At 32.1% G+C, this 27001-nt stretch overlaps 3 protein-coding genes across 5 annotated transcripts; 1 reads left to right on the top strand and 2 right to left on the bottom strand.

Annotated features, from left to right (window-relative positions):
• Positions 1–938: 938 nt before the first annotated feature.
• On the bottom strand, positions 939–2519 carry LOC114175261 (presenilin-like protein At2g29900). Its single transcript, XM_028060041.1, has one exon. The coding sequence runs from the start codon at positions 2472–2474 to the stop codon at positions 1095–1097; it is 1380 nt and encodes a 459-aa protein (XP_027915842.1). The 5' UTR covers positions 2475–2519; the 3' UTR covers positions 939–1094.
• A 2497-nt stretch (positions 2520–5016) lies between these two features.
• On the top strand, positions 5017–8412 carry LOC114178575 (glycine-rich RNA-binding protein 2, mitochondrial-like). 2 transcript variants are annotated; one of them, XM_028064570.1, is made up of 6 exons: positions 5017–5153; positions 5615–5758; positions 5862–5930; positions 6080–6186; positions 7477–8090; positions 8169–8412. In XM_028064570.1, the coding sequence occupies exons 2-5, from the start codon at positions 5617–5619 to the stop codon at positions 8077–8079; spliced, it is 921 nt and encodes a 306-aa protein (XP_027920371.1). In that variant the 5' UTR covers positions 5017–5153; positions 5615–5616; the 3' UTR covers positions 8080–8090; positions 8169–8412. The 2 variants fall into 2 exon arrangements, with proteins under 2 accessions (XP_027920371.1, XP_027920370.1); XM_028064569.1 differs by having other exon boundaries at positions 7477–8412.
• A 1482-nt stretch (positions 8413–9894) lies between these two features.
• LOC114179706 lies at positions 9895–14941 on the bottom strand. Of its 2 annotated transcripts, none has more exons than XM_028066123.1 (3): positions 13610–14941; positions 12531–12952; positions 9895–10660 (listed from the first exon to the last, which is right to left on the bottom strand). In XM_028066123.1, exons 1-3 carry the CDS (start codon positions 14394–14396, stop codon positions 9962–9964), a joined length of 1908 nt encoding a protein of 635 aa, XP_027921924.1. In that variant the 5' UTR covers positions 14397–14941; the 3' UTR covers positions 9895–9961. The 2 variants fall into 2 exon arrangements, with proteins under 2 accessions (XP_027921924.1, XP_027921925.1); XM_028066124.1 differs by having other exon boundaries at positions 12531–12760.
• Between the last annotated feature and the right edge of the window lie 12060 nt (positions 14942–27001).

Below are 27001 nucleotides of genomic sequence, written 5' to 3'. Positions count from 1 at the left end.
AGCAATCCCAATATAACAGAAGCACACAACACTCCTTTATGCTCTAGCTAACTCTCCCCTAATAGAAAAAATTAAGGCCTTCGATGATATATGTCTAAAAAGCCCTATCCAACTTAGAAGGTAGATTCCTATCAATACCATTATACCACATAACTTCCGAGTTACTTATCCTTATTGTTCTAGTTGTACCACTCTTTGCTGGATCACATATAAGATCCTTTATGTTAAACTTTCAAAACTAGGTTCAATTAACCAAATCTGCTATTCATGTTGATAGAACCAAATATTATGAAATATCACATGCTTTTTCATTTCAGATAAGGAAATAGTTACAAGTCAAAGGTTTCCTACCTCCTTTTATTTGGCTCTGTCTGACATGTAAAATTTCTTGTTTTCTAAATTAGTTACATTGCATAACAACTCAATCACTCTATTTGGCTCGGTGCTTTACATTGATTTTATTTTATTTTATTTTATTGAAAGTGAATTCATATCATCTACAAACTTACAGTCATCTATAGTTTTAAAGAAAAAATTTGGATTTAAGTGTTTCAATAGAGTGATTGAATGCTACGCTTCACAATTAGCTGGACAAACAATGACATGCTTTTGGACTTCTTCTACACTAATATGAATTCAATAGCTAAAGCATAATATAAACAACTGGCACCTCTTCTACTTTCCATATCAGGTCACAGATCCTAAATCTGCAATAAGCAAGGCCTTTTCTAAGCACCAACCACAAAATAAAACTATAGAACAACATCAACAAACAGTTTAATAAAAAAAGGAATCAAAAGTCGACGCTATAAGCACAACTGATATCTCTCACCTGATCTTTGAGTGGCACAATGGTAATGGTGGGTGGTTAGATCCCCACATCTGCATTTCCCTTCGCCATAAGATACACAGGGCATCCTTAGAGAGCTAAATAAGAAGGCATCAAAAGAAAACTGCTATAAAGTAAATATACATTTCCTGAAAACCTTACAACTAAAGATGGGGCATAAAGCCAAGATTTTAACTAACAATATTCGTGGTCGTGTCATAAGTTCGGTACACAAGTACCAAACCAAACAATATGATTTCTAACCTTAGAACAACAGGAGATTTAAGGAACATTGTACTACAAATACTTCAAGTAAGAGCCTGGTCAAGAAATAAAACAACACACCCAGTGCTATTGACACAGGAAGAGCAGGCAAAGCCTTCTGATATAAAGCCAAAAGGATCAAAGTTATGCCAAGACCCGCAATGATAGCAAGATAACATGCATACACCGTCATAAAATCATACATTGCCGCCCTGCCAACCAAAACACTGTAGAAGATAAAATCTCCCAGCCCTAACTTGATTGAACCAGAAGAACCCAATCCAATTCCTTCTAGCATCAAATTCTCGCTTGGCACAGCATCTTCCCCCCTACCGTGCTGGACATTCATTCCACGATCAATCAAGGGCGCAGAAAGGTCTGAATCAGTCTCATGAACGCGCACTGGCTCCTCCTCTGCATTCACCAAATTTATGCAACCATAAGAGCCACCAGAACTATTAGCTGTCAGATTTGCATTTCTAGAGGCATTCTCCCTAACCATGTTTGAGTTATTGCTGGGGCTTCCGTCAGAATCAGTGCGGAATTCAACACTGGGGCCATGGCCCAACGCTGAGTTCGAATCACTTTGGATATTTGAATTCTCAACCCTCCTTTCTCTCCATAATCGCCTCCTCTGCACAAGATCCCTAGGACTCAAATTACCATGGTTCACTGGTCTAGCCTCATAAACCAATGCGGGAATTTCCTCATCCCTTGATATTGCAAGCTCCACCAAAAGCCTTAATGGCCCTATTGGTAACAAAACTGCAGCAACATCGTACAGCGCCATAGCAACAAGCAAGGCCCAGGTTGTCCACTCAGGCAACATAGTAAACGAATAAGCAATCAATATTCCAATAACAACCAAATACCCCTGCGTCACAAAAATCGCCATTTTTGACATAAACACGGTCAAAACACCCACAACGGCGAAATTACACAGCAAGAGGAAAAACGTAATGCAATCAATGGGAGTGCTAAACTGTTGGATCAAGAACAGCGAGACTTCACCGCCGAGGAACCCCAGCACGATGAAAGTGGAGAAAGCCATGTAGAGTTTTAAGAACCTGGTGCATCGGAAGTAGAAGAGGAGAACCAGGATGAAGGTTGCGAAGGTGACGAGGACGACGAAAGCCAGAGAGTTCAAAAGGGCACCAAGGAATTTGTCCCAGGTGGAGTCCGAGGTTGTCTCGGTGTAGGCCATGGTGACCATGCTCATCGATGCGTCGAAGAGAGAAGAATCCGTGTTCAGAATTGACACCAATATTACGACCAAGAACATGCATATTGAAACGGGTGCGATGATTCTCACAATTTCTTCACCCAGAGAATCGATGATGCTTGAACAGGGTCTCTGGGTTTGGGTTTGGGTTTGTGCCATTGCAAGATTTGAAAAGGAGAAAGAAAGAAAGAAAGACAGTAACACTGACTCAGATCGAAACTGGTGACTGGGAAGTACTGTGGTTTGCTGGCTGGATTCACTTCTCTCATGGGCCGGGCCGAAACATCACCGAAAAGCCATTTCTTTCTGCATCCCCATAATTTCCATATGCATCTCCTTAAATTTTAAATTTTAAATTTTAAAAATTATCCTTATGAAATTAAATAGCAGTATAGGATATTCATTGCATTCGTATTGTCTTGTTGTACATTTAAAATTCGTATTAGTGTTTGTACACACTTTCATGGTTGTAGTTTACTCGGTATGCTCCATTAGTTGGATTTATGGTGAAGAGAAAACAGTATAGGAGAGTAAATTTCTCTTTCATTTTGTAGTTTTTTTTTTTTGGAGTTTATGATTTTTTAATCAACTTTTATATGTAATTTGAAGACCTACCATATTTTTTTTTTAACGACAATTGTTCGTTGTTGTGTTTGTAAGCGAGAGAGTTAAACTCACAATCTTTTCAACCCTCTCTTTCTTTCCTTTTAACCATTGTCAGTTTATCATTCCTTACTTTGTGATATCTCTTACAATTATTTCAATTATGATTGTTGAATATATAAATAAAATACTAAATTTAGAGTAAAATATCAAATGAGGAAGGTTGATAAGTTGTCTGATATGGATAAGTACCCATAGTTTCCATTTTGAATATGAATATGTATGAGTGAGATCAATCTTTGTCGAATCCAGTTTTTTTTCTTTATTATGTTGTATATGAATTGTTGTGTTTTGGGGAAAATAGACATCTTAAAAATTACTTTTATTTTACAAACTTAAATAAAGAGAACCGTTTTAGAACGAAAGTTTTGAGGTGCTAATACTTTCTCTACTTGTTTTTCTCTGTGACTTCTAAAACGGATGGGACTTTTCCCTTTCCATACGTAACTAAATCCTAAAACCATTTTTTTAAAATATTTCTTTTAAGTTTTTTTTTTAATTGTTTTTCATAATAAACTATGGTGTTAACTTCTTTGTATCTTTTAAATCAGTTTCTCGGTCCAGTCACAAATTCAATTGCGACACCATTATATTTCCTAAAGTTTTAAACATTCATCGTTTTTACATCAATAAGAATATTAATGCAAAATGTAAAATGTCAAGTCAATTTTAAGTAGTAGTAGGAAGTTGTTATGAGTACAAGGACATGTGTGATGAAGTGTGCAAATTGTGATGCATTTGTGGGGCATGTTAAACATTTAAAGTTGAATGTTGGTCGTGACCATTATTTTTTTAATATGTGAATGATCCAAGGCCCATTTCACAAAATTAATTTTGCCAAAGACACATTCATATAAATTTATGGATTTAAGGAATACAATATCAAATAAGTCTCCTTTTATTTTTTCTCGATTAGGTTTTTATTTTGGAAAGTTTCTTGGAGTTAGGTCATTTTTGTCAGTAATACACTAACAAAGTTAATTATGTATTACGTGTCATCACGTGTATTTTTTTATTTGTTTTTAAAAAAATCAATTTTTTTTTTATAATTAAAAAAGAAACTGACACGTGTAAAGTTGACAATGCCCCACTTGGCAAAAGTAATGTGATGTGACAGTGACAGTACCATATGTCATTATTGAATATGAAAATTTTCAATTTAGTCTATGTATTTGTTATTTTGTCTTAATTTGGTCATATTATTTTTTTAATTAAAGCAATTTCATTTCTATTCGAGACAAAATTTAACCTTCATATAAATGTTACAATGACATTTTTAACCAGATTAAGTTTTTATTTTGTATTGAACTTTATTTAAACATTGTTTCAAATATATATCAATAATTTATATATATTTGTAGATAAATTTTAGAGTTGGTTTAAAAATAATTTTATTAATTTAATTATAAAATTTTAAATAAATATTTGTTTTAAATTGCTATAAAATTGTTTTAAAATTTTATAATTAAATTTATAAAGTTATTATTTTTAAAGCAACTCTAACATTTATCTATAAATTATAGATATAAATATTTTTAAAAAAATTTAAATAACGTTGAATGCAAAATATATAGTTAAAAAACTTAATTTTGTTAAAAATATCAATTATATTAAAAATACCAGTTTTTAATTTATATAAAAATTAAACTTGGTTTAGGGATGAAATTGATTTAGTTTAAAAAAAATTAGAATCAAATTGAGATAAAATAATAAATATATGGACTACATTGAGACTTTTTACATCCAATGGTGACAGTCTCTGTCACGTGACACAACGTAAATTTGACACATAACAATTTTTTTATATATTTTAAAAAACTAAAACTAAAATAAAATAAAATAAAAAATCACATGCTAACGTATAACACGTAATTAACACGATTAGTATATTATTAATAGAAATCACCTGTAACAAATTTTCCAAAAATAAGAATATAATGGGCAAAAAAAATTCTTACTTAAAATTTTTCTACGTAATGTAATAATTTAACCTTTATCGATTTAGGGAAATTTGATTTTTAAAATGGCTAGCGAAATATGGGCTTAGGTCCGTTTACTGAAGAAGCCAGTAGAAAAGCAGAGTCTTGATGAGCTCTACTTAAACCCATTTCCCTTTCTCATATACCTATTGATATCTCGCTAGGGTTTTAGAAAAGCTCTCAGAAGTGAACACAGGTAGTATACGATTATGCAATTTTATTCTTTAACCATGGTTCTCTTCGTTTTTTCTTTCATTTTGCTGGTTCTCTTTTATCCTTCATAATCAGTTTATTTGTTTAATTTTTAGTGTTGATCAATATATTGTTTGGGATGGTATAGTACGTGTTTTTCCTTTCCGTTTTCGATGGCGAACATGCTTTCAGCGGTAATCGTTTGATCTCCTCTTGAGATCAGAAAGTTTGATGGTTGAACTTGTTTTAAAATTAGTTTTGTTGGCTGTCTTTTGGGATTTATCTTCTAGTTTGGTATTAAAACTAAGAAATGATTTAAGTTTTCGTGTAGTTCACTTTTATTTCCTCTAGTTTTTTTCACGGTTGGATTTTCTGATGCTTCAGTTTTTTAGTAGTTTTTTCAATTTGTGTTTTTGAGTTAGATGTTGTACCGAGAGTGGTTGACGTTTATCGCTTCCTTTACAGCAATGGCTTTCTTTGGTAGACTTGGGAATTTGTTAAGACAGACAGCTAGCAGACAGGTTACTTCAGAGTTGCGGTCGTCCCCTTCCTTATTCCAGGCCATACGCGGTTTCTCTTCCGCTCCAAGCTCCAAGCTGTTTATAGGAGGTGTGTACCTTTTGGTTTAATGCGTTTTATGTTTGTTCTTCTGTGTTTGGTTGAAGTGATGATTTATGTATATGCAACCATCGCTTGTCTCTGTCTGTTGCAGGTGTTTCGTTTTCCACTGATGAGCAAAGCTTGAGGGAAGCTTTTTCAAAATATGGTGAAGTTGTTGATGGTAAATAGTTGGGTTCTACGCTTTCTTTAGTTTTTTTTTTCTGTAATAATTATTCTGTTTGGAGGAGTTGATGAAATCTCGTTGACAGCCTTTATGTAAATAATTTTTTTACTCAGTAAAAATTTCTCTTGAATGTATGCTCTTTGTAGCAAGGATAATTATGGATCGTGAAACTGGTAGATCCAGGGGGTTTGGATTTATTACATACACGTCTGTTGAGGAGGCATCGAGTGCTATCCAGGCCTTGGATGGTCAGGTAACACAGCCTACTTGTTCATGCTGTTACGATATTTTGAGTAGCGTGGTTTGTAATGGTTGGTTGCAAAATGATCACGGGCTGAAGCTGCACAAGTGACCCTTGCAATTCGTGGGAGTGTGCATGTTGTGTGTGAAATGCTGATTTTTGTTTACTCAGACTTTCTTTATGCTTGGCACGTTTTGAAGTTGTTATCATGGTCACCATGATGTGGCCTAATGATGGGGTCTTACGACTCAAGGTTGTCACAGCCACATCAGGTGATGCGGTCCCATATTCTAATCTTTGTTTTATTAAATGTTGTTTTAAGCGAAGATAATGGCCCTATTTAGCATACGTTTGGGCGATATCTGTGAGGACTGTTATCACTGATGCTCTCTGGGATCATTTCACTGTGCCCTCACTAGTTTACTCTTCTTTTTTCTTACAAGTAAGCATTGTTGTCAATAATAGCTCACCAGTGGCTATTGCTGCTCTAATAGTACACGCCCCCCCCTCCCACACACACACACCTTTAATTCAGAACTTGAACCCCATTTTCTCAGTCACTGGAAGGCACTCTGTTTTGAAGTAGCCGCCGCTCCTTCTCTTTCTGACAAATGTCCACACATCGCTTACATTGTTTCTAGCATTTTTGGCCAACTCTGACAGGTTTCAGTCATTCCCAACATATGTAACTATTTTCTGGTGAACCTGTCGCTGTTTGCCGCGGACTGTGACCTTTGCTTCTTTCCTGTGTTCTGTTTTTTAATGTCTCTGAAGCATATATAACATCTTACTGTCTTTCTCTCTCTCTCTCTCTCTTAAGTTTTATCCCTTGTTCTTTTGTCTATTTTCTGGATTGACTGCTCTCTTCCTCAATTTGGGATTGAGAATTATGCGTCCCATGTACTTCGTTGTTATGGCTCCTTTTTGTTATTTTTGAATGACAGCAGGCTATTTTGGTTAATCATTAGAAGATCTTTAGGATGGGAAGCCGCTATCCAGGCTGTTATTAGTTTTCCTTCTGCTTGATAGGCCTTTATGCAATTACAAGATTTATTGGTTTTCCATTTAAGTTTCAGGCACTAGAATAGGTTTACCTACGTGTATTTTTATCAGGATGAGCTTTCGATAACATGTCTGTAATGTATGTAAATGTAATACTTTCCTGGCGATGCTTATCAGCTTGTGGTTTTATATTTTTTGTATTTTGTTAACCATTTCGTCGATTCAATGATGCATCTTTTTATGGTTAACAAGATATCGTTTGTTACCTAATGCCACATCGTTTCTATATATCATTTTCAGGACCTTCATGGTCGCCAGATTAGGGTAAATTATGCTAATGAAAGACCGCGAGGTGGTGGCTATGGCGGTGGATATGGTGGTGGATATGGCGCTGGAGGTGGTGGTGGCTATGGAGGTGCATATGGTGGTGGTGGCGGCTATGGTGGAAATGTTGCTGGTGGTTATGGAGGTGGTGGTGGCTATGGTGGAAATGCTGGAGGTGGTTATGGTGGTGGTAGCTATGGTGGAAATGCTGGAGGTGGTTATGGTGGTGGTGCCGGTGGCTATGCATCAGGCGGCAATTTTGGGGACAGTGGCTCTGGGAATAACTATCCTGCTGCTGACAATTTTGGAACTAGTGGTGCTGGTGGCAGCTACAGTGGGAATTTTGGTGATGCTGGTGGAATAGGAAATCATGAAAGCTCTGGTGGTTTTGGCAGTAGTGGATATGATGGAAGTGCTGTGGATGGTAGCGGTGCAAGTACTGGAACCAGCTTTGCTGATGGAAGTGGAGGGTTAGGCGGTGGTCAATTTGATAGCAAAGCAAGCAGCAATGGAGATGAGGATTTTGGAGATTATAGGGATGACAAGGACGATGCTGATAATTTTGCCAAAAGGGCTTGATGGAATTTATGGTTGGTAGTTTTCTATTCGAATTATGAATCCTACATGTTCCTAAATCTCTTTGACTATCAACCCTATGTGCATTTCAGGCATGTTATGGCACAGCTGGACATGGCTGGGAAGGATGTATTGTAGGATAATTTTAAGCTTGTTTCTTCCTTTATTTTCGTAAAGATTCAGCTATCTCATTTTTGTTGCTTACATTGAGGTGATTTTATTATTAACCAAAACGATATCCTCATACAACATGTAAATCTATGAATTGTTGCTAGTTGCAACAATAATCAAAGACTTGTGTGAGAATTTTATGATCAGTTTATTCATTTCAAGCGACGACTTTGTTCTGCACAAAATATTGGCTTTTACTGTCATTCCAAATATTGTGTGCCCCTAAGCTCCTCTGGCAGTGGAGGATAACTTTTTGTTAGAATGCAATTGATTTAAATTATTCGCAGTTGTTATTTTATGATTTATTTTGTTTTCTTTTTATATTAAAGACCTCCTGGATCAGTGATTGCTGAAATTAAGGTGTTGTATGAGCGATTGACATTGTTTTAACATAATGACAAGTTTGATATAATCCAATTTCGTATTTTCCAGTTTAGATTGGATTAGTTAGTTTAGGTCTTTAGATTTATATAATTTTCTATTTTTTGGCAAATATGCAATTTCAATATACCTGAATTTTTAATCTTTGTTTTTTTTTCTACTTTAAATTTGAATTTTAATGATTTTTTTAAATATCAATAATCAAAGTAATTTTGTAATAAGTTATTTTGTTTAATATATAAACTTATAATATATAAAAAAATATTGATTATAGGTTTATTTATATTTAAGTTATGTGGAAGTGTTTTTTCCTGAAGTGTGTAAACCTAAATTTTCAATTAAATTAAGCTGAAAAAAAATTCCAGTGACACATAGATCAAACCTATCTCAAGTGAATTGAGAGTTGAAACTGAACTTATTTATTTTGCTAGTATTTTTATACTCGTTTTGTTTGGATTTGAATATTGAATGAGAAATGAAAATCCAATCGAATATAAACAGAATAATATTAGTTTTGGTTGATCGATTTTAACGTTTATAATATTTAAGAGAGTCTTGTGATTTTAAATGTTTGAGGGATTGATTCTTAAAACGTAATTAAACAGAGGCATTACTTTCCGTGATTATTTACAAAAACATGCATATTATTGTTGTTCAAAGTAGGGCTATAGTTGACAAAAATGATAAATTACTTAGAAGTTGGCAAATTTTTGACATTCATTAAGTATATATATATATATATATATATATATATATATATATATATATATATATATATATATATATATATCAAAAAATTGCAGTCTTAATTGTTACTTATATTTACGAAACATCATCATTCATATTTAAAAAAGGTGCAGTACACCATGGAGCTTTCCTACTACCCCACCTTAAAATCAATCAAATAAGTTAAGACATTGTAAGAGATATACCAAGAATAACAATATTTTATGTTTTTTTCATCGTGATTTTTAATACGGTAACTAATATGATGTTCTTTTCAAACTTGTTTGTAATACTTTAAAATAGAACATGTTTCATAGTAATCAGAAGTCATACACAAGATTTTGAGGCGTATTATATTTAATATAGTCGCAAAGGTTAATTTCTCAACAACCTTAATGAAATCAAAATCAACACCCCAACCAAATGTTTTTCCAACAGATTTATGAAAGAATCATTTGTATAATTTAACTGAATATTTTCAATAAAAGAATGTGAAGAATATGATACTCATTTAAGCTCCTTAAACTATCAACTGGTTCATTATGCAGAAAAAGGGAGAGAAATTACTACGCTCTTTTACTTCTAGTCAACTAAAAAATAGTTGATACTAATGCTCATCTTTATCCATAGAATACAATATCCTTCTAGCATTTTGGAACACAGGAGAACCTTTCTTGGTCCTCTCAACAATTTGTCTTATTAATTGCCTTTCCATCTCATAATCACACTCACAATTTTCATCTCCAGTAACATCATTTGATTCATAATTGCTAGAGCTTAACCCTTCCAACATTGTGACCTCACCAGAAGAGAGTTCCCATGACACTCTCTCTTCATTAGCATTGGGAAAAGCAAGGATATCAGTTGCTGCTTCGCATTCAGGAATATGCATGCTTGATGGAGAATTTTCTTTAAAGTCATTGTAAGCACCTGCAGATAAATTCATAACTAAGGGTTCAGTCATAGGCTCACATTCATTGCAAGCCAACACATTTCCTTCACTAAAGGAGGATGCTTTTCTTGGGAAAAACTTCTGGGAATGATTCTTGTGCTCTGATTCCATGAACCATAGTTTTCTCTGACTATTTTCAAGGGCAATTTCAAGCTCCTTTACACGTCCTTCAAGTCTGGATTGGATAACTTCGTGTAAGCGCAGTGTTAGTTCATGAGGGGAAACAGCATAATTTACAGGAACCACAGTGGCACTATCTTCCTCATTTAGTTCTGACTGGAAAAAATCTTTCCCACCAATCATGTTAGTTTGCGATTCAGCTTGAGCAAAATCTGCTACGAAGACAGGAACATGCTGCAAGAATTTTAGTGACATTAGCACACCATGGACCATTAAGTACACTTCGCTTTAAGCCAATGAAGGCAAACAAAAGAGGTAAACTTTTGAGGACATAATAAAACAGGGGTGGGAAGTGAACTACACTGGCAAATTAAAAGAACTCAAAGAGGTTATCCAACTAATTGAGAAAATATTTTCTGTAATAATGTTTATACTTTCTTCCAATTTTTTTTTCTCAACCCTTGATGCAAATTACAGCAGGATGTAAATTTATTGTAAAACCCATACACCCTTTCTACAGCTATTCCAAGAAGTTTTAGAATAAAGTGAAAGAGAAAAAAATAAGGGGAAATGACAACTTTCATGACTTTGAAAACAAGATATACAAAGTGGTTAAGAGAAAATATGGAATATAGAATGGGATAAAGTTTACAACATTGCCATATATTTATTAGTTTACACCAATGCAAGTTTAGTGACAGAAATCCAATTTAAAATACAAAAACCAGTAATGTAAAATAGAAACCCGTACTTCAAATTAAAACTAATGAAGCAGATCTTCAAGCAACAGTAACAAATGCATTCAGTAACCTTAAGTTCTCCATATAGGTCCTTAACATAGATAAGTTGTCACTTGTATTAACATTTGTTTCACATACTATAATGTATACCTAATAGATCTCTGCATAATTTTGCTCGATATAAAAATATGGAAGTTAATTGTCATATGATAAATACTCGGTTTGAAACTTTTCTGAAGACCATTATTCTTACTTAAAGTTGCAGTCAAAACAGCATAATGTTGTTCTTCCCCTTTTCCTATTCCTATGCTTACAAATACATCAGAGGTTTACAACAACTTTGAGCTATGGGGGGAAAAGGAAAAAGCCTACCACAAAGGGCTTGCAGAATTTCCTGGTGCTGAAATCTTACATCAATTAAAGAAATAGTCAAAGTAGAGCTTATAAAAGACAGGTCCTCACCTCATTAAGTTAGATTTTGGAGTTGAATTAGAACTAGTCAAAATTCAAGATGGTATCAGAGTCTATCATAAAACTACTATTGGGTCACCTTCAACTGTTCTGCTCACACAGCTTACCCAAAGCAATATTAGAAACAAATCAATTCTATAATGTTCATCCACTAGATATCCAACTTTGGGAAAAGAGGGTGTGTTGAGATCTCACATCAACAATGTAGAGCTTTTCAAGGCTAGGCAAGCTTTATCTCACGAATTAGCTTTTAGAGTTGAGTTAGACACAACAGCACAGATTCAAGATTTATAAATATTATTAAATTACCACTTTAGTTTTCTTGGTTTTTTTTAATTTACTTATTGGTGGAATGAGAAATATACAAATGGTACAACCAGAACCATAAAATCCTTCAAGAAAGTGAGATTATATTTGACAATAAGCATTCATTGTATCCATATTTTGGAGCTCAACATGCATCCGAGATAATTTCACTTGGGCAATGATATTTTAAATTATAAAAGATAACACTATGGGATATGCTGTACTATGGTAACTAAACCAAACATAAAAGAAATGATTGATAAAGAGTGCCTTAAAACAAACCATATAGAGGACACAATATCACAAGGCATCTGTCTTACGCGAAACAGGTTTGAAAACAGGGAGGAACCGAGAAATATTAACATAATATCTCTTGAGCGTAATCAGAAAGCACTACTTTCATTCACTTTCTTAATTCTTTGTTGCTTTTAACTCTATCAGGTATGGGGCTAGGATTTCCATGGATGAGAGGCTAAATAATGAAGCATATGCATATTTCAACAGAAATATTCAAAGAAAATGAATATGTGCCTATAGGATCTTATTCCTAATACTAGGAAATGGAGAAGATAAACAATTTAGCTTACCTCTACAAGCTCAGAATGCGGTCTTTCTGGGTCAGATTCATTCATGTTTAATCCCAATATCTCAAATTCAGCTTCAAGCTCAGCTTCAATTTTGCTCATAGCTTCTGAACTTTCTTCTTCCTTCTGACCATATGATTCTTTGAAGTCAGTTATTGGAAAATTATCCATGTGCTTTTCAGGTGAAAATCCATTAAGCTCTTTATCACATAAGGAATGACCATAAGTACCCTCTGAAACATAATTTTCATTATGTAACTCTTTCACTCTCATTGAATCTTTCATTTCAAGTTCATCTTGTAGATCTTCAACAAAGTTTTCTGTCTGCTTTAACAACTCTCTTAACTTGTCCATTTCTCTTTTATTTGCCAACATGGAGGTTATTATCCCAAAAGAAATCCCAAGACTGAAGAGAAATGATGCATCTGATGATTATGTACGTGTCAACAAGAATAGTTAAAGCAAAAACACACCACACAACAAGCACCAGAGACTTGATATCGACTCATGAAATAACTAAAAACCTACTTCATCAACAGGTGAAGAACTAACACAAGTGACTTGCTTGAGTTAGCTGTGATAAACATGTTAAGCCCGGATAATAAAACCATTTTTTAATCAGTTTTGGTAAAGCCATTTTAGGTCATGAAGCAATTTCCCTCCTCCAGATCGAAACAACCCACTTGCAAAGGAACAGAAACCTTGGCCTTCTCGGAAAAATTGGTCTGTGAATAGAAAAACCAAGATTCTATAACATCCTTCCAATATATTTGTAGGGAGTTTAGACCTGTTCAAAACCATTTGATTTTCAAAAACTCATTATAGGAGTCTCATTCGGTGTGAAACTAAGAAATGTATATAAACCCGAATGACCAGAGTGTGTAAACGAAACAAAATTCCTTTAGAAGATGTTGTAAGTGTGTAACTAGCCAGAAAATAGAGAAGAATCTAAAACACAGTATATTTACAAGTGAAATACTCTCATGACAAAACAAAAATCTAAATGTTGGCCCGAAAAGAACGTATGAAAAACAAAATTCAGCACAACAGAGACTGTAAAGGTATAGATCCAAGAAACATACCATGTTGAGTATGGATGTGCTTTCCACTTATTTTTCGTCCATTGCCTGCATTAAGCTTCATCTTCTTGGCATCATTAGAAGATGTAATCTTGGACAAGGAAGGAAGTCCGAATAATGCACTTTCATCCTTCACCTTATTGGCTTCTCTATGCAACCTGTATTCTTCACTTCCGGTAATTCCACTGAAAGGCTCATCATTATTTGCTCTTCTGATCACTTGGTTTCTATCACCAACAATAAATGACCTTATTGCCATGGATGGCGAAAAGACAGATTCTTCCAACTTGACTTGCTCTTCGCATAGCTGAGCCATCAGGCAACTTTCTAAGGAGTTTGAAGGTCTACTAATATGCCCATACAGATGTTTAGTCCTGTGAGAGGTTCTATTTCCATGAGGATTATGGCCCAATTTTCCTGCAGACAGATCATAGGGTAAGAAACCACAATTGGCAACAACATTGGTGCCTTGCTCATTTCCATAATCATTAAAGTTAGATACAGAAAGGACATCACTCTCACTGCAATTCCTGAAAAGCCCTACTTTTTCACTTTCAAGCCCTTCGTCAGAACCCAAAAGATAATACTCTGAATCCACATCTGAGGCCCTTCTATATAAAGCATCTCTCCCTGTTTGTGTGCAGAAGGGTTGGATTGGGGACACATCATTCTCAAAATAGGAATCCTCTAATGACAAAGGAGATGAACCATCGACATTGTTTGAAAGCTTGTTAAAATATCTAGCCAAACACCCAGCTCCAGCAATGGCCGCAACAACCCACAAATCCATTTTACCTCTTCAACATACACACATGATCACTACCCAAACTCCACAAAACATATAATCCTCTTTGTGTATATCATCGAAAACAAACAGGAAAGGAAGAAACTTTCCATAAATTTAGAGAAATTGTGGACACCACTTCCAGGAAAATAAAACAAATATCCCTGATTCATTGACCAAAGACATTCTTCTCCCAACTCTTATTGTCAACTAAGAAACCTGTCATTCACTGTTCCATAACTTGGTGGATGGAGAATCCAACAAGAAATAATAATAAACATGAAGAATAAGAAAAGGGGATTGAAAATATTCACGGGGTTTTGTGAAGAGAAGAAACAACAAAAGAAACCGTTTACGAAGAAACATCCAAGAGTGGAAATTTGCGGTAACAGTAAGAAATCATAATTGTTCAGTGCTAAATCAAAACTTGGAAGTGATCATGGCATCTGGCAGTTGGGTGTCGATACTAAAATCTATGAATGCCCATGATTACGACACACAATAAGCTTACCAAACCAAACCAAAAACCCTCAACTTTGGCAGCTTTGATTTCAAACAAACAATGACACCAGCTACCAATATTTAATAATATTATAATAAGAGTTTTTAGTTTTTAGGCATCACTGTTCAAAAATTTGAATGGAAAATTCTTAGAAATTGATATAGTAGTAAGAGGAATAATTTTAGATTGTATTATCCTTTAATCCTCTTAAGGTAACGAACATTTTTTAGGTTTTTCAATTACAATTACTCAAACTAAAACCGAAAAATATATATTAATAAACTTTTTATTCTCTGAATGAATTTTCATTAGAAAATTGGAAGAAGAAATATTGTAAAACAACTTTAGTATAAGAGGACGAATTCATATCCAATGGTGGTTGAGTGGGTCAAATGATGTAATTATAGGAGGTGACTTATCATTAATTTAATATTGAGTGAAAATTAAAAAAAGCTCATAATATTTAGGGAAAACACAGATAATTTTGTGACGGAAAAGTCACCCAATTAAAATCTCAATGGAAGTAAATGCAGTTCAAAATTTTACTAATATTATAAAAAAATAATAAAACAAAAGGAAATGTGAGATTATATAAGGATATTATGGTTTACACATAGGATTTTTTTCAAATGTAAAATAATTGAAATATGCATGCTTAGTTGTTGTTAAAATATAAACAAAAATGGGAAAGTCTTTAAAAATAACTAAGACTTCTTTAAAAATGGGAAAGTGTATTGACATAACAATCCCTTAATTGTATGCACTATACATAAATAAAAAATTGTCTAATAAAAATATTGTCATAACACGCCCTCGTGTAATACACAATAAATGTAAGTCAATAACTACAGTGTATAGTCCATTCTTACTTATATTTAAAGAACGTCGATGATGCAGGTAGAAAATAAAAAGTTATCTAAAACAAGGACAATTATGAACAAGAAATTATGTAAAACTGGAGTGTTCAATTCGTGATTAATAATCATCTGTGCTTTAGTATAACATACAAATATAATGAAAATATAATATATACATGTATGATGTTATATAATATAATTGTCTAACATCAACAACATACATGCCAAAATAATAATATTGATTACAATAATAAAATACCATGATCATGAAAAATAAGAGTGCGATGAAATTCTTAGAATTTTTGTCAAATATATGTTTAACACCGTAAGAAAATCTTTAAATAATAATTATTTTTAATAATAAAAAATAATTAGTCACTATAATAACTAATTTAGATATTGTTTCTAACTCACTATAGATTCGAGAAACAAAGAAAAGATGTGTACGAACGAGATATCCAACAACAAGGAGAAGGAAAAGGATTGAATAGAAGAACTCCTGAACATTTAGCGATCTCAGATGTGTCGATATCAATAGTAACTCATTATTTCGATGAGTCATTTCTTCGGACAGAAGAAGATTATGGAAACAATTACCCGGAATCTCACTTATCAGATTCCATTGTGGAAGACACAATGGAATCTGACGAATTCGCCATAATATATCTGACCCATGCATAATATCATGAAAAATGGATACAAATTTTTGGCTGCTACTTAGTATCGGCAATACGTCTGAAAAAGTATCTAAAAATATGAAATTTAGATATTTGTACCCCGTCGAAAAATGACAAGTGCATCAGTTATACATAACAATTAATAAATGTTGTTCTCTCTAAAGGAACTTGTGCAATTCACAATTCACAATTGAATTAGACAACCAACTCACAAAAATACAAAAAAACAATTTTTTTTATCAAACAGTTAGTGTGCAACATGCATTTAACATAGGATATGTACAATTCTCATTCACTTCATCCTCATGCATTCATAAACATCTCAATTCCATATTAAAGTCAAAATCAATTCACCAATATACTAAAATCCTATCTCTAGTGACTTTGAGCCTATGATAATTCATCAAACTGTAATTCTTTGAATCCTTAACAAGTGAAATGCGTTAAGTTATAGAGTCTTAAGATTACTAATGAATCATGTTCTATCCCTATATATAACTTTCATTTCTAAGTTCAAAAGACATTTTTCAACGTCTCAAGATCAAACAAACAAGCCATATGTGATCAAGTCACAACAAACATTAAGCAAAAAATCAAATACTAACTTGAATTGGAAGAGTATATATATATATATATTAACAACATAAATTACACAAGAATTTAGTTCATTATATATAATCTCAACAAATAGGTTTAACTCTCCATGAGAGAGACCCTAATATTTTCTTAAAATTAAATGCACAAATTTAGAAAATTTAAAGTTAAATTATAACAATGAAAAAAGTAAAACGAATATCAGGAAAAAGGCATGATTGGTTTACATTACTTTAGGTGTGCAGTGCATATTTCAGTGTAAAGAAGGGTAAAATATTTGTATTTGTATGTTATGAAAATAAACTGGTTATTGTAAGTTATTAAAATATGTACCACAATAAAATGGTTTATGAATTCACACTACATTCACTCATGTCTATGCACAAGTTAAAAATCATAGCGTACTTTATACCCCTAAAAAAAAACATTATAGTATACGATATTAGTTTTCTTAATCAGAAGGTGCATATGATTATTAGCATGTCAAAGAAAGTAAATACATATGAGAGGCCCTTTAAGAAAGAGTTATCATGGGCCCAATAACCTCCCCCGTTACGCTCCTTTTTAAAGTAAATTCTTCCTGTACCCCTATGTTTTCTTCCCCACTCCCATATTCCATAAATTTCAATTATACCATTACTTAAATTAATAGAAAATGATAATATAAGATTTTTTTTTCTTTCGTGTTTTAATTATAGGTTCGGATGATGCAATCCATAGATATTTTGGATTACACAATCTAAAATTCAAAAATATTCATTTGACACATTTTGGATTATACAATTTTATTGAATTGTATGTAGATTTACATTTGTACAATTTGTAATCCAATTTTATATTATGAATTGTCAATCCATAATGTACCATTTGTAATACAAATTTACATTTTAAATTAAAATTTCAATAAAAAGACGAAACAAAATGAGAAAGTTGTTTTTGTTGTAAACAATGCAGGTGAGCAAATGGGATGATGAATGACATTGAAAGAAGTTGGTGCTTATGGGAAATGAATGCCATGCAAATATTAGGCAAATGGGGAACGAATGTGATGGCTCCCTCCTCAGGCTAAAATGTTCCAAAGCTAGAAGACGAAGTTTATGGAGCAAAGTGGCGTGCATAAGACTTGAATGAAGGCAAATGATGCTCTCAGTTTTAATGATTTGGTGTGTAGAATGGTGTGGTTTGGTGTTCTCAAGTAAGGTAGGGTTAACACTCAAAAGGAAGGATGACTAGAGGAGACCACATGATATGCTCTAGCCAATACTTTGGAGACAAGTATGAAGACACATAATAATTTGGCGGCATAATTCTACTCGTCTCAAAGTGAATTTACGAGGGGAGACACCTCTATTTATGGCCTAAGGTGTCTCCAAATTTTGAAATTCAAATCCTAAAAACTCTAACTTGGCTAGTTTGGTGTCAAAGACAAAAATAATCCTCGATAGTAAGAGAACATGTGGCCACTCAAGGTGAGAAATACTCTTCATTCTTAGAGTGCCATGTAGTCACTCAAGAAGGTGAAAAATACTCTCCATTCCTAGAGTGTCATGTGACCACCCAATAAGGTGAAAAATACACTCCAATCATAGTGTCATGTGGCCACTAGGAGGAAATCTCTCCAATGAAAGTATATGACACATGGTCACTTTCTCCCATGCCATCAAAGTTATCCTTTTAGAAGTCGATCAGAAATGCGCTCCATACTAATGAGCTTTCTAAAGCCTAAAATCCTATGTTATTTGGTCCATATACAAAGCCAAAAAAAAAATCTTACACTACTAGATCCATGATACAAAATCTAAAATAAATCTATATTACTAAGATATTTACTATTGGCCTATGATAAAAGTTTAATATAATACCAACTTTTATTGATTATGCTTTGACCATTCTAAGAGAATGCCATTAGAATGTCATGCAAGAAGGGAGCAAATGAATGGAAGTACAATGTTGGGCTGATGAAAATAATATGTCTTGAAAAATCTTACATTGTCTGGGATTAGGGATGACAAAATGGGCCAGGCTCGTCGGGCCAGCCCGCCAGCCCGCCCAAGAAAGGGTGAGCCAAGTTGGAATTTCCAACTCGTCAACCTGCTGCAACCCGGCCCGCCTGACCCGCCAGTTTAGCAGGCCAAAATGGGCCAGCCCGCAGGCCGGCCTGCCAACTTTTTTTTTTATGTTTAAAATTAAAAATAATTAAAAAAGAATAATTTTTTATATTATATAAATAAATTTATATATATATATATATATATAATAAATTTATAAACAAAATTTTAATAAAAAGTTTAAAAAAGTTAAAAAAAAGATGGGCCCGCCCGCCGGCCCGCCCGAAAACAGGACGGATTACAGTTTTCGGCCCGTTTATTGATGGCGGGTCAGCCTGGCCCGACCCGTTTTTGGCGGGCCATAGGTGGGCCGGACCAAAACGGGCCGGGCTGGCCCGTTTTGACACCCCTATCTGGGATAACCAAGGGGATGAATATTAGTGACTATATAATAAGTCCTAAGTTCATGATGTTGCTTGCCTTAAGTGAAAGACACTTTGATCTAGTGTTTGACTTTTCTTGTTATAAGTATTGTGAAGTGTAGCTAAATCTTGCTCTGAAGAGTTGTGAGTGTTTTCTCTATAAATTTACACATAATTATTATTTTTTAGTAGTTATAGTTTTTCTTTAATTTTGGGGTTTTCATGATATATTCTTGTTCCATGTTTTTATTTCATTTATCTAATAATAGGATAATTCTCCGAAGATTTTTTACGCAACATACAAGCTTCCGAGAATAATGAGGTGGCGCTAATATTGTTAAAGAAGGAAGAAATATTAAAATTTTAATTTTTTTTAATCAAAATGGTTAAACCATTTTCATAGGGCAATGGGAATGCAACAAGAGAATGCGAAGCTATAAAAAGAATGACTCCTTTTTTAGGTAAAAAACAATAATTCTCTAATTAATATATATATATATATATATATATATATATATATATATATATATATATATATATATATATATCATTAACTACTTATTATAAAAGATTACAAGTACACATAAATATGATTATTTGAAATATTAAAATTTAGATTTTGTAACATCCCAATTTCAGCAGCTTAAAACTAATAAAAAAATAGGGAGTTTCATCATAGTTCCAAAACAGATAATCCAGTGTACCCAATATATTAATACAGTCTTACAAAAGGTATGACTATAAAAATATATCACTTATACACTTAAACTAAACTAATAAACTCTGTACTACTGACCACTGCTAAAGCTCCCACTGGAAACCTCCTCTTCAACACTAACACGATGGCTCTTCATCCTCCAGAAGTGCCTTTGACACTGCAACCACATCTGCTCCCACCGAATAGGTGATCATCGCAAAAGGAAACATACAACACAAGACAAGAACACAAAAAGCAAGGGTAAGCTAATCTGATTAAGGAATCATGCAGTTCAATTATAAACAGAAACCACGCAATCTTTCTCATTATCACCAGAATCATATAGACCACCACAACACATTTACATGACTCTAGACTCAATATCCGGATTATGTAAGCGACATCAGATCTCTTGGTGGCTTGCACCTGCGATGGTTCCCAAACTCTGCAGAGTTTGGACACAAGGGGTTATCACCCAACCACTCCCAGGGTAAGTCCCATCACCTCTATGGCGGATCGGGTCCATAGACCAGGACCTCCTGCTACTCCCCCCGACGTAATCCATCATACTCTACATGAGTCTTAATGGTTACTAGGAGCGTCAGGATACCAACCAAAACTGAGTCCTTATGTCCTTACATACACTAAAACATTCCTCTTAGAATTTCCCTTGAAATCCTAGTTCAACCACTTCTTCTCATATTCCAACTTCATGCAATTTCACCGCACATATTACCAGTCATAACAACTCATGCATATCATAACTAAGTTCATATTTTAACATTCAAACATAGCTTCATCCATTAGAAACAAAGAAATAACACTCAACTGCAGGGTTTCTCGCCCAAGCTAGAAGGTCTCGCCTAGGCAAAAAGGCTCTCTCGCTTAGGCGAGTCATTCTCGCTTGAGCGAGGCTCAAAATAGAGAACAACCCAAACTCTGGGCGAATTCTCGCTCAGGCTAAGTTGTCTCGCTTAGACGAGAGGGAATCTCGCTCAAGCGAGACTGGCTCGCCTAGGCGAGATCTCGCGCAGAAACAGGGGATGAGTTTCTGGTGTTTTCGCTCAGGCGAGAGCTGCTCACTTAGGCGAAAATACCAGATTCCCAATCTGTTCTCACATGCAACAATAAAGAAATCTAGCACAATCCAAGCATACACTCAATTACACAATTCAAGCACTCATACAACAATCAATCATGCAATTCAAAGTCATCAGAATGATTTCTAGATGAAATTCAAGTAAAACAGTTAGCTTCCCTTACCTGTTATCATGTTTAGACAACTTTATAAATGTCAACGCCTTAAAAACGTCAACACCTCTAACTCCACAGGATGCTCTATCTACACATAGAAACATCACAAGAACGATCAGGACATACCGTTATGATCACTGATCAGCAGAGACTCATACTGATGATTAAAACGTTGCATGCAAGCGGAAGAGGGCCTGCATGCAACAGAAAACAGAAAAAGACTAAAATAAAGAGCGAAAACTCAACTTACGCGAACGGAGAAACTGATCGGTCCAATTTGAAGAGCTCGCCGAGAGGATCAATCCTACGGTCTCGGTTCTTCAATTAGACGACCAGAGAGACAGAACCTCTAGAGAGAAGTCAGAGAACTCTAGAAAAGTGGTTTCTAGAGAGATGGTGTGTTTTAAAATAAAGAAACTAGTTTATAACAATTCTATTTATACTAAAATCTTTTAATATTAAAATAATCGAGTCTCACTATTTTTAAACCACTATCACTTTTAAAACGCCATTTTCTAGGATCTTACAGATTTCACTTCAAAATTTAAAATTTAAATAATAATATTAATAATTGTTAGTCAATTTATACCTTTAATTAGGAAATTATAATGTGAATGATGACTATGTTATTTTACAATTATATTGCACACATATTTAATTTAAAAGTTATACATACACGCTATATTCCACACATTAGTTTTAAATTAAATAATTAAAAATAAATATATAACATTTTATGTTAAAAATTAAAATATATTACTTACATGTATTTAAATATTAATGTTACACATTATATATATATATATATATATATATATATATATATATATATATATATATATATATATATATATATATATATATATATATATATATATATATATATATATATATCATTAGCCTAGTTATTTGATACCACTATAAATACATTTTCTAATTTCTAATTATTATTCTCATTTTATTAATTCAATATAAATCACTATTTCTCTCCTTTCATAGGAAGACACGTTAAAAGTAATAATTAATATTATCTTAAAATTTTAAAGTAATGAATAATAAAAATAAAATGTGGTGCTTTTAAAATGGAAGAGAGAAAAAAATGATATATGTCCTCTAGCGGTAGTTTAAATTTAAATTTTGTCTTTTCTTTTTTCCAAAATCTCACATCCAATCGTATCCTAAAATTTATAATAATTAATGAAATTGCTAACACAGGTAATTTAAGATATAGATTAATTATTTAGTTATGAAACGCAATTATCATTAACATTTTCCGTTTTAATTGAAAAAGAAAAAAAAAATGTCCAACTTTTGAGTTTTAAGACAGATAGTGATTCACCATTCAATTGCAAATAAAATATAAACTTCATGTCTATTAAAAGGATTTGACTAATTTTTTTAACATATGCTAATAACATTTTTCTATTCACGTTATTTGAATTTTCTGTTGATTTTTAGATTATTAATTTAAGCTAAATTTCATGAAGATGATCTGGAAGTTGGTGAATGAGCATTACATAATTTAATTATGTTATATTATTATTTTGAAAACTTAAAAAAATCATATAGGCAGAACCTATAGCATGGTTAATTATTATGACAACTAAAACTCAAACCTATGAATATGGTTAATTATTATACTTTGTGTCTTTCTTTGCACCCAGTTTTTCTCTTAAAAAAAAAAATAGATACAAGTTGTCGAAAACGGTGTCAAGACGCATACCAAAGTCAAAGAACGCCGTTGATATTTTATTTACAGGTATATTTTTTTTGTTGCATTAAGCCACCAAAATTAGGATAATCATATATGATCTTAAGATTAACAATTCATCATTGCAAACTAAAAATACAAATAAATAAATTTTGATCGCTTTACAATGCCTCTTCGCAAATAATGTTCTCTATCTTTGTTTGAAAAGTTGTGTTGAAGCACATGTGGTGTTGAGAGTTAGGAAACATGCTTAAAAAATAAGTTTTTGCCGTTAAGTAGTCATTGGATTAGGAGCAACTTCCAATTTTGATTTTCCAATAATTACTAGTTAAACCGTCCAATTATGATTAATTTTTTGTTTTATTAAAAGTACAAGTGAATTACGTCAACTTGATGTGAATGTTTATAAGATCCGTATGTATTAGTGTTAAGTTTATAAAAAGAATTTTATTGACGAGATATAATACAAATGAGACATAGATTCAATCACATAAAGTATTGACACCACTTTTAACCCAAAATCTTCCAACAATAACTTTATAAGGTCCAATCACATTTAAATTTCTTTTATAAACAAAAAGCTAATGATTCCGTACTTTAAAAGATCGTAAACATATATTCAAACAATAATAAAATGTATCTGAAATAGTATTAAAGAACTAATTTCTTTACTCTAATATCTGTATTCGTGAACATAGTCTAAACCATCTGCCAAAATTGACTGAATTTTATTCGATGCTTGTTTAATTAATTATCAAGGTTAAAAATTGACCGAATTTTATTCAATGCTTGTTTAATTAATGATCAAGGTTTTATAAGAGTTTATATTTAACCACCATCACTTAAAAATATTAATAAGAAAAGTACTATATCATGTTTGATAAATGACAGAGCGCAATTTTAAGAAGGTTACTATTTTTCTCAAAGTAAATTTGACAAAGATAATTTGTATTTATTTCAAAATAAATTATGTGACGATTCTAACTAACAAATATTATATTGTTAATCACAATCATCATATAATTAATATGTACACAATTAAGAGTGTAAATATATACATAAATACAATGCATTTGTAATTCTACAAGTTCAGTATTTTTTAATAGAAACCTAAATATAACCATATTTAAGAAGGTATGCAATATATATATATATATATATATATATATATATATATATATATTGTAAAAAGTGATGATTTTTGTAATAATTATTCTCTTACTACTATATTTCGTTGTGATTTATGTATTATAATTTTAGAACATTATTAAAAAAAAAGAGATAAAATGAAAAATCTCTTTATGCAACATTATAGATTGTGGATAATGATATAGACATTGACAAATTATAATTGAAGATGTGTCATAAACTCTAGACAAATAATTTTTGTACTATGAGAATTTGTTTGTTAGAATGACACATTATATTAGTAGATAGTTGTGTACATAGAGAATTTGTTTGTTAGGATGACACATTATGTTATTTGGATAGATATATAATATCTACGTTTGGAACAAAAGTCTATACCAATGACAAAAACCCTAGTGAATAATTCATTTGTTCTTAGAATATTATTTCTTATGTGAACACGCATCAATAAACTAGTAATACGGACCAAGTAGCTACATAATAGTATTAATACAAAATACAGAAAAATAAAATTAACACGAACACAATCATCAAAACTTTATTAAAATATAACGCATAAAAGTTTGAATTATATCACATTAAATTAAAATATTAATATTCTATAAACACTTCCTCCATTTTTAAATTACTGTTATTTCAAAACCTCCATTTTATCTTCAAATCTCTAGTTGTTTTAGAGGAAATTAAAGTCCATTTTTTTCCCAATAATATATTCTTAATTATTCATGTGTCTTCTTCACTTACATCATGCGTCTTTCTCTTAACTACCACTAATTAATTGCAATGAAGGTATTTTTAGTTCATATAAAATGATATTTACATTAACTAACGTTAATCTTTAAAAGTTTAACTAATTAGACCAGTGGAAGATTGTTAAAATTAGTTAAAGCAGTCTTACAAAAAAAAAAAAACTAACATAAGTTTTTTCAAAATCATCGTTAAAATTTCTCTCCAATTCCATTAATTTTTCTCTTCACCTTAATTACATTTATATTATTCCATTAATTTCAATATACCTATACATTTCAATATTGAGAAAAAGGGAATAATTTATTAAAAGTGGTTTTAAACATGAAGTACCATACTTCAAAAAACATTTCATTTTAACAATTTTTTTTAAACTGATAAGATTCCAGAATGTGACTTGTAAAAACTAAAAAGATCAGTAAATATCAAATAAGAAAGTGTATGTATTTATTTATTATCTTAAAAAGATAAATGCTTTTAATTGTTTCGTTATATTAAAAAATTGACCCACTCACTTATTAAACTCTATTTTTTTTTATCATTAACCTGCTATACCATGCTGATCCTTTCCTTAAAAAATGGAAGAAAACAAATAAATATATTCTACTTTAGGATTTTATTGTATTTAGATTGTATCAAAAAATGAAGAATTATGTTAGAGTTTCCAATCCACCAACTCAATTTGATTCGGTTAGTCTAACCTCTCAAATTGACGGACCAAAGATGGATAAGTCCATTCTTGACCCGCTAGTCTATTTTTGTATGTTTAAAAATTAAAAATAATTAATTTTTTTACATTATATAAACAAATTTATATATATAAACCAATTTTATAAACAAATTTTTTTAAAAAAGTGGTTGGTGGAACATGTTACAATGTCTAACATGTTTTTTTTAGTAACAGATTAGTCCGACTCAACCTATTTTTACGGTTTGGAATGGACAAAATAGTCGAACTAGCCAATTTACCACCTTTAAGCCATATCAAATACAAATAATTAGAATTAATTTTTATGAATGCTCTGGTTCAAAGTCGATGTTATTTGAAGTTAGAAAATCCAAATGTTCAAACTTATATTACTTTCGTATTTATGGCTAGGAGAGTTGCAGACTAAATAACTACTTATGTGGTCTACGTAGCTTTTAGTATATAAAAATATATAAAATCTTAAAAAGTTAATCTAAATTATTTTTTTTTAAAAATTGACTTATCCTATTAATATATGAAAAAATATAAATTCTAAAACGATAATTTAAATTACCTTTCTTGAAGATATAACTGTCTTATTTTTTTTCTAAATATTTTTAAGATTATTGGATTTTTTTTAATTTATCTATTACTATTAATCAGTCTAAAATCTAAAGTTCACTTTAAATTATGTTACTATAATACAAAACCTAAAAACCTTTTCTTTAACTTAGGAAGCAATCGATGTTAGTTTGTTTAACTTGGCTTTATAGAAGTGATTTAACACATTAAAACTATTATTTATAACAACTTATTTTTTATTCTGTCTTTGTAAGCGAACAACTACTGGACTGGTGGAAATTTATTTTTCAACGCTATCAATGAAATATTTATGATTTTTTACCGTGTCATCGTTTTTAGTGGAATTGTTTAATTTTTTATGTAATATTTTTACTTTTATTTTTATTATATTTTAATAGTTTGGTTTGTGAAACCAAACGCACTTGTTTTATGGGTTGGGTGTTTTAACCTACTTCATTGTTATGGTTCTTTTGTAATTTAGTGGATTAACACACTACCCTTCTATTTCGTTTAATAAAGATTGTAAGAAGATATTCCAAAAGAAATTAGAATTATTCTGATGCATGTGATGTATGCTGATATTGTTCATTTAGGAATGGTGCACTGTGCTTCCTAACCTATCTAAGATATGATCATTTATGCCACTTTTTCAAAAGAAAATAGCGCTTAGTTGATTCATGATT

This window comes from Vigna unguiculata, chromosome 3, assembly GCF_004118075.2.
Source record: "Vigna unguiculata cultivar IT97K-499-35 chromosome 3, ASM411807v1, whole genome shotgun sequence".
Lineage (NCBI taxonomy): Eukaryota > Viridiplantae > Streptophyta > Magnoliopsida > Fabales > Fabaceae > Vigna > Vigna unguiculata.
The sequence above is the reverse complement of the archived record's forward strand: the minus strand, read 5'-3'. Positions and strand labels throughout refer to the sequence as shown.

Coding starts and splice junctions, on each gene's coding strand:
- LOC114179706 (XM_028066123.1), bottom strand. CDS start 14,396: ATGGATTTGTGGGTTGTTGCGGCCATTGCTGGAGCTGGGTGTTTGGCT. Junction 12,953..13,609: donor GCACATCCATACTCAACATG/GTATGTTTCTTG, acceptor CATAATCATCAG/ATGCATCATTTCTCTTCAGT. Junction 10,661..12,530: donor CGCATTCTGAGCTTGTAGAG/GTAAGCTAAATT, acceptor AAATTCTTGCAG/CATGTTCCTGTCTTCGTAGC.
- LOC114178575 (XM_028064570.1), top strand. CDS start 5,617: ATGGCTTTCTTTGGTAGACTTGGGAATTTGTTAAGACAGACAGCTAGC. Junction 5,759..5,861: donor CTCCAAGCTGTTTATAGGAG/GTGTGTACCTTT, acceptor TGTCTGTTGCAG/GTGTTTCGTTTTCCACTGAT. Junction 6,187..7,476: donor TCCAGGCCTTGGATGGTCAG/GTAACACAGCCT, acceptor TATCATTTTCAG/GACCTTCATGGTCGCCAGAT.
- LOC114175261 (XM_028060041.1), bottom strand. CDS start 2,474: ATGGCACAAACCCAAACCCAAACCCAGAGACCCTGTTCAAGCATCATC.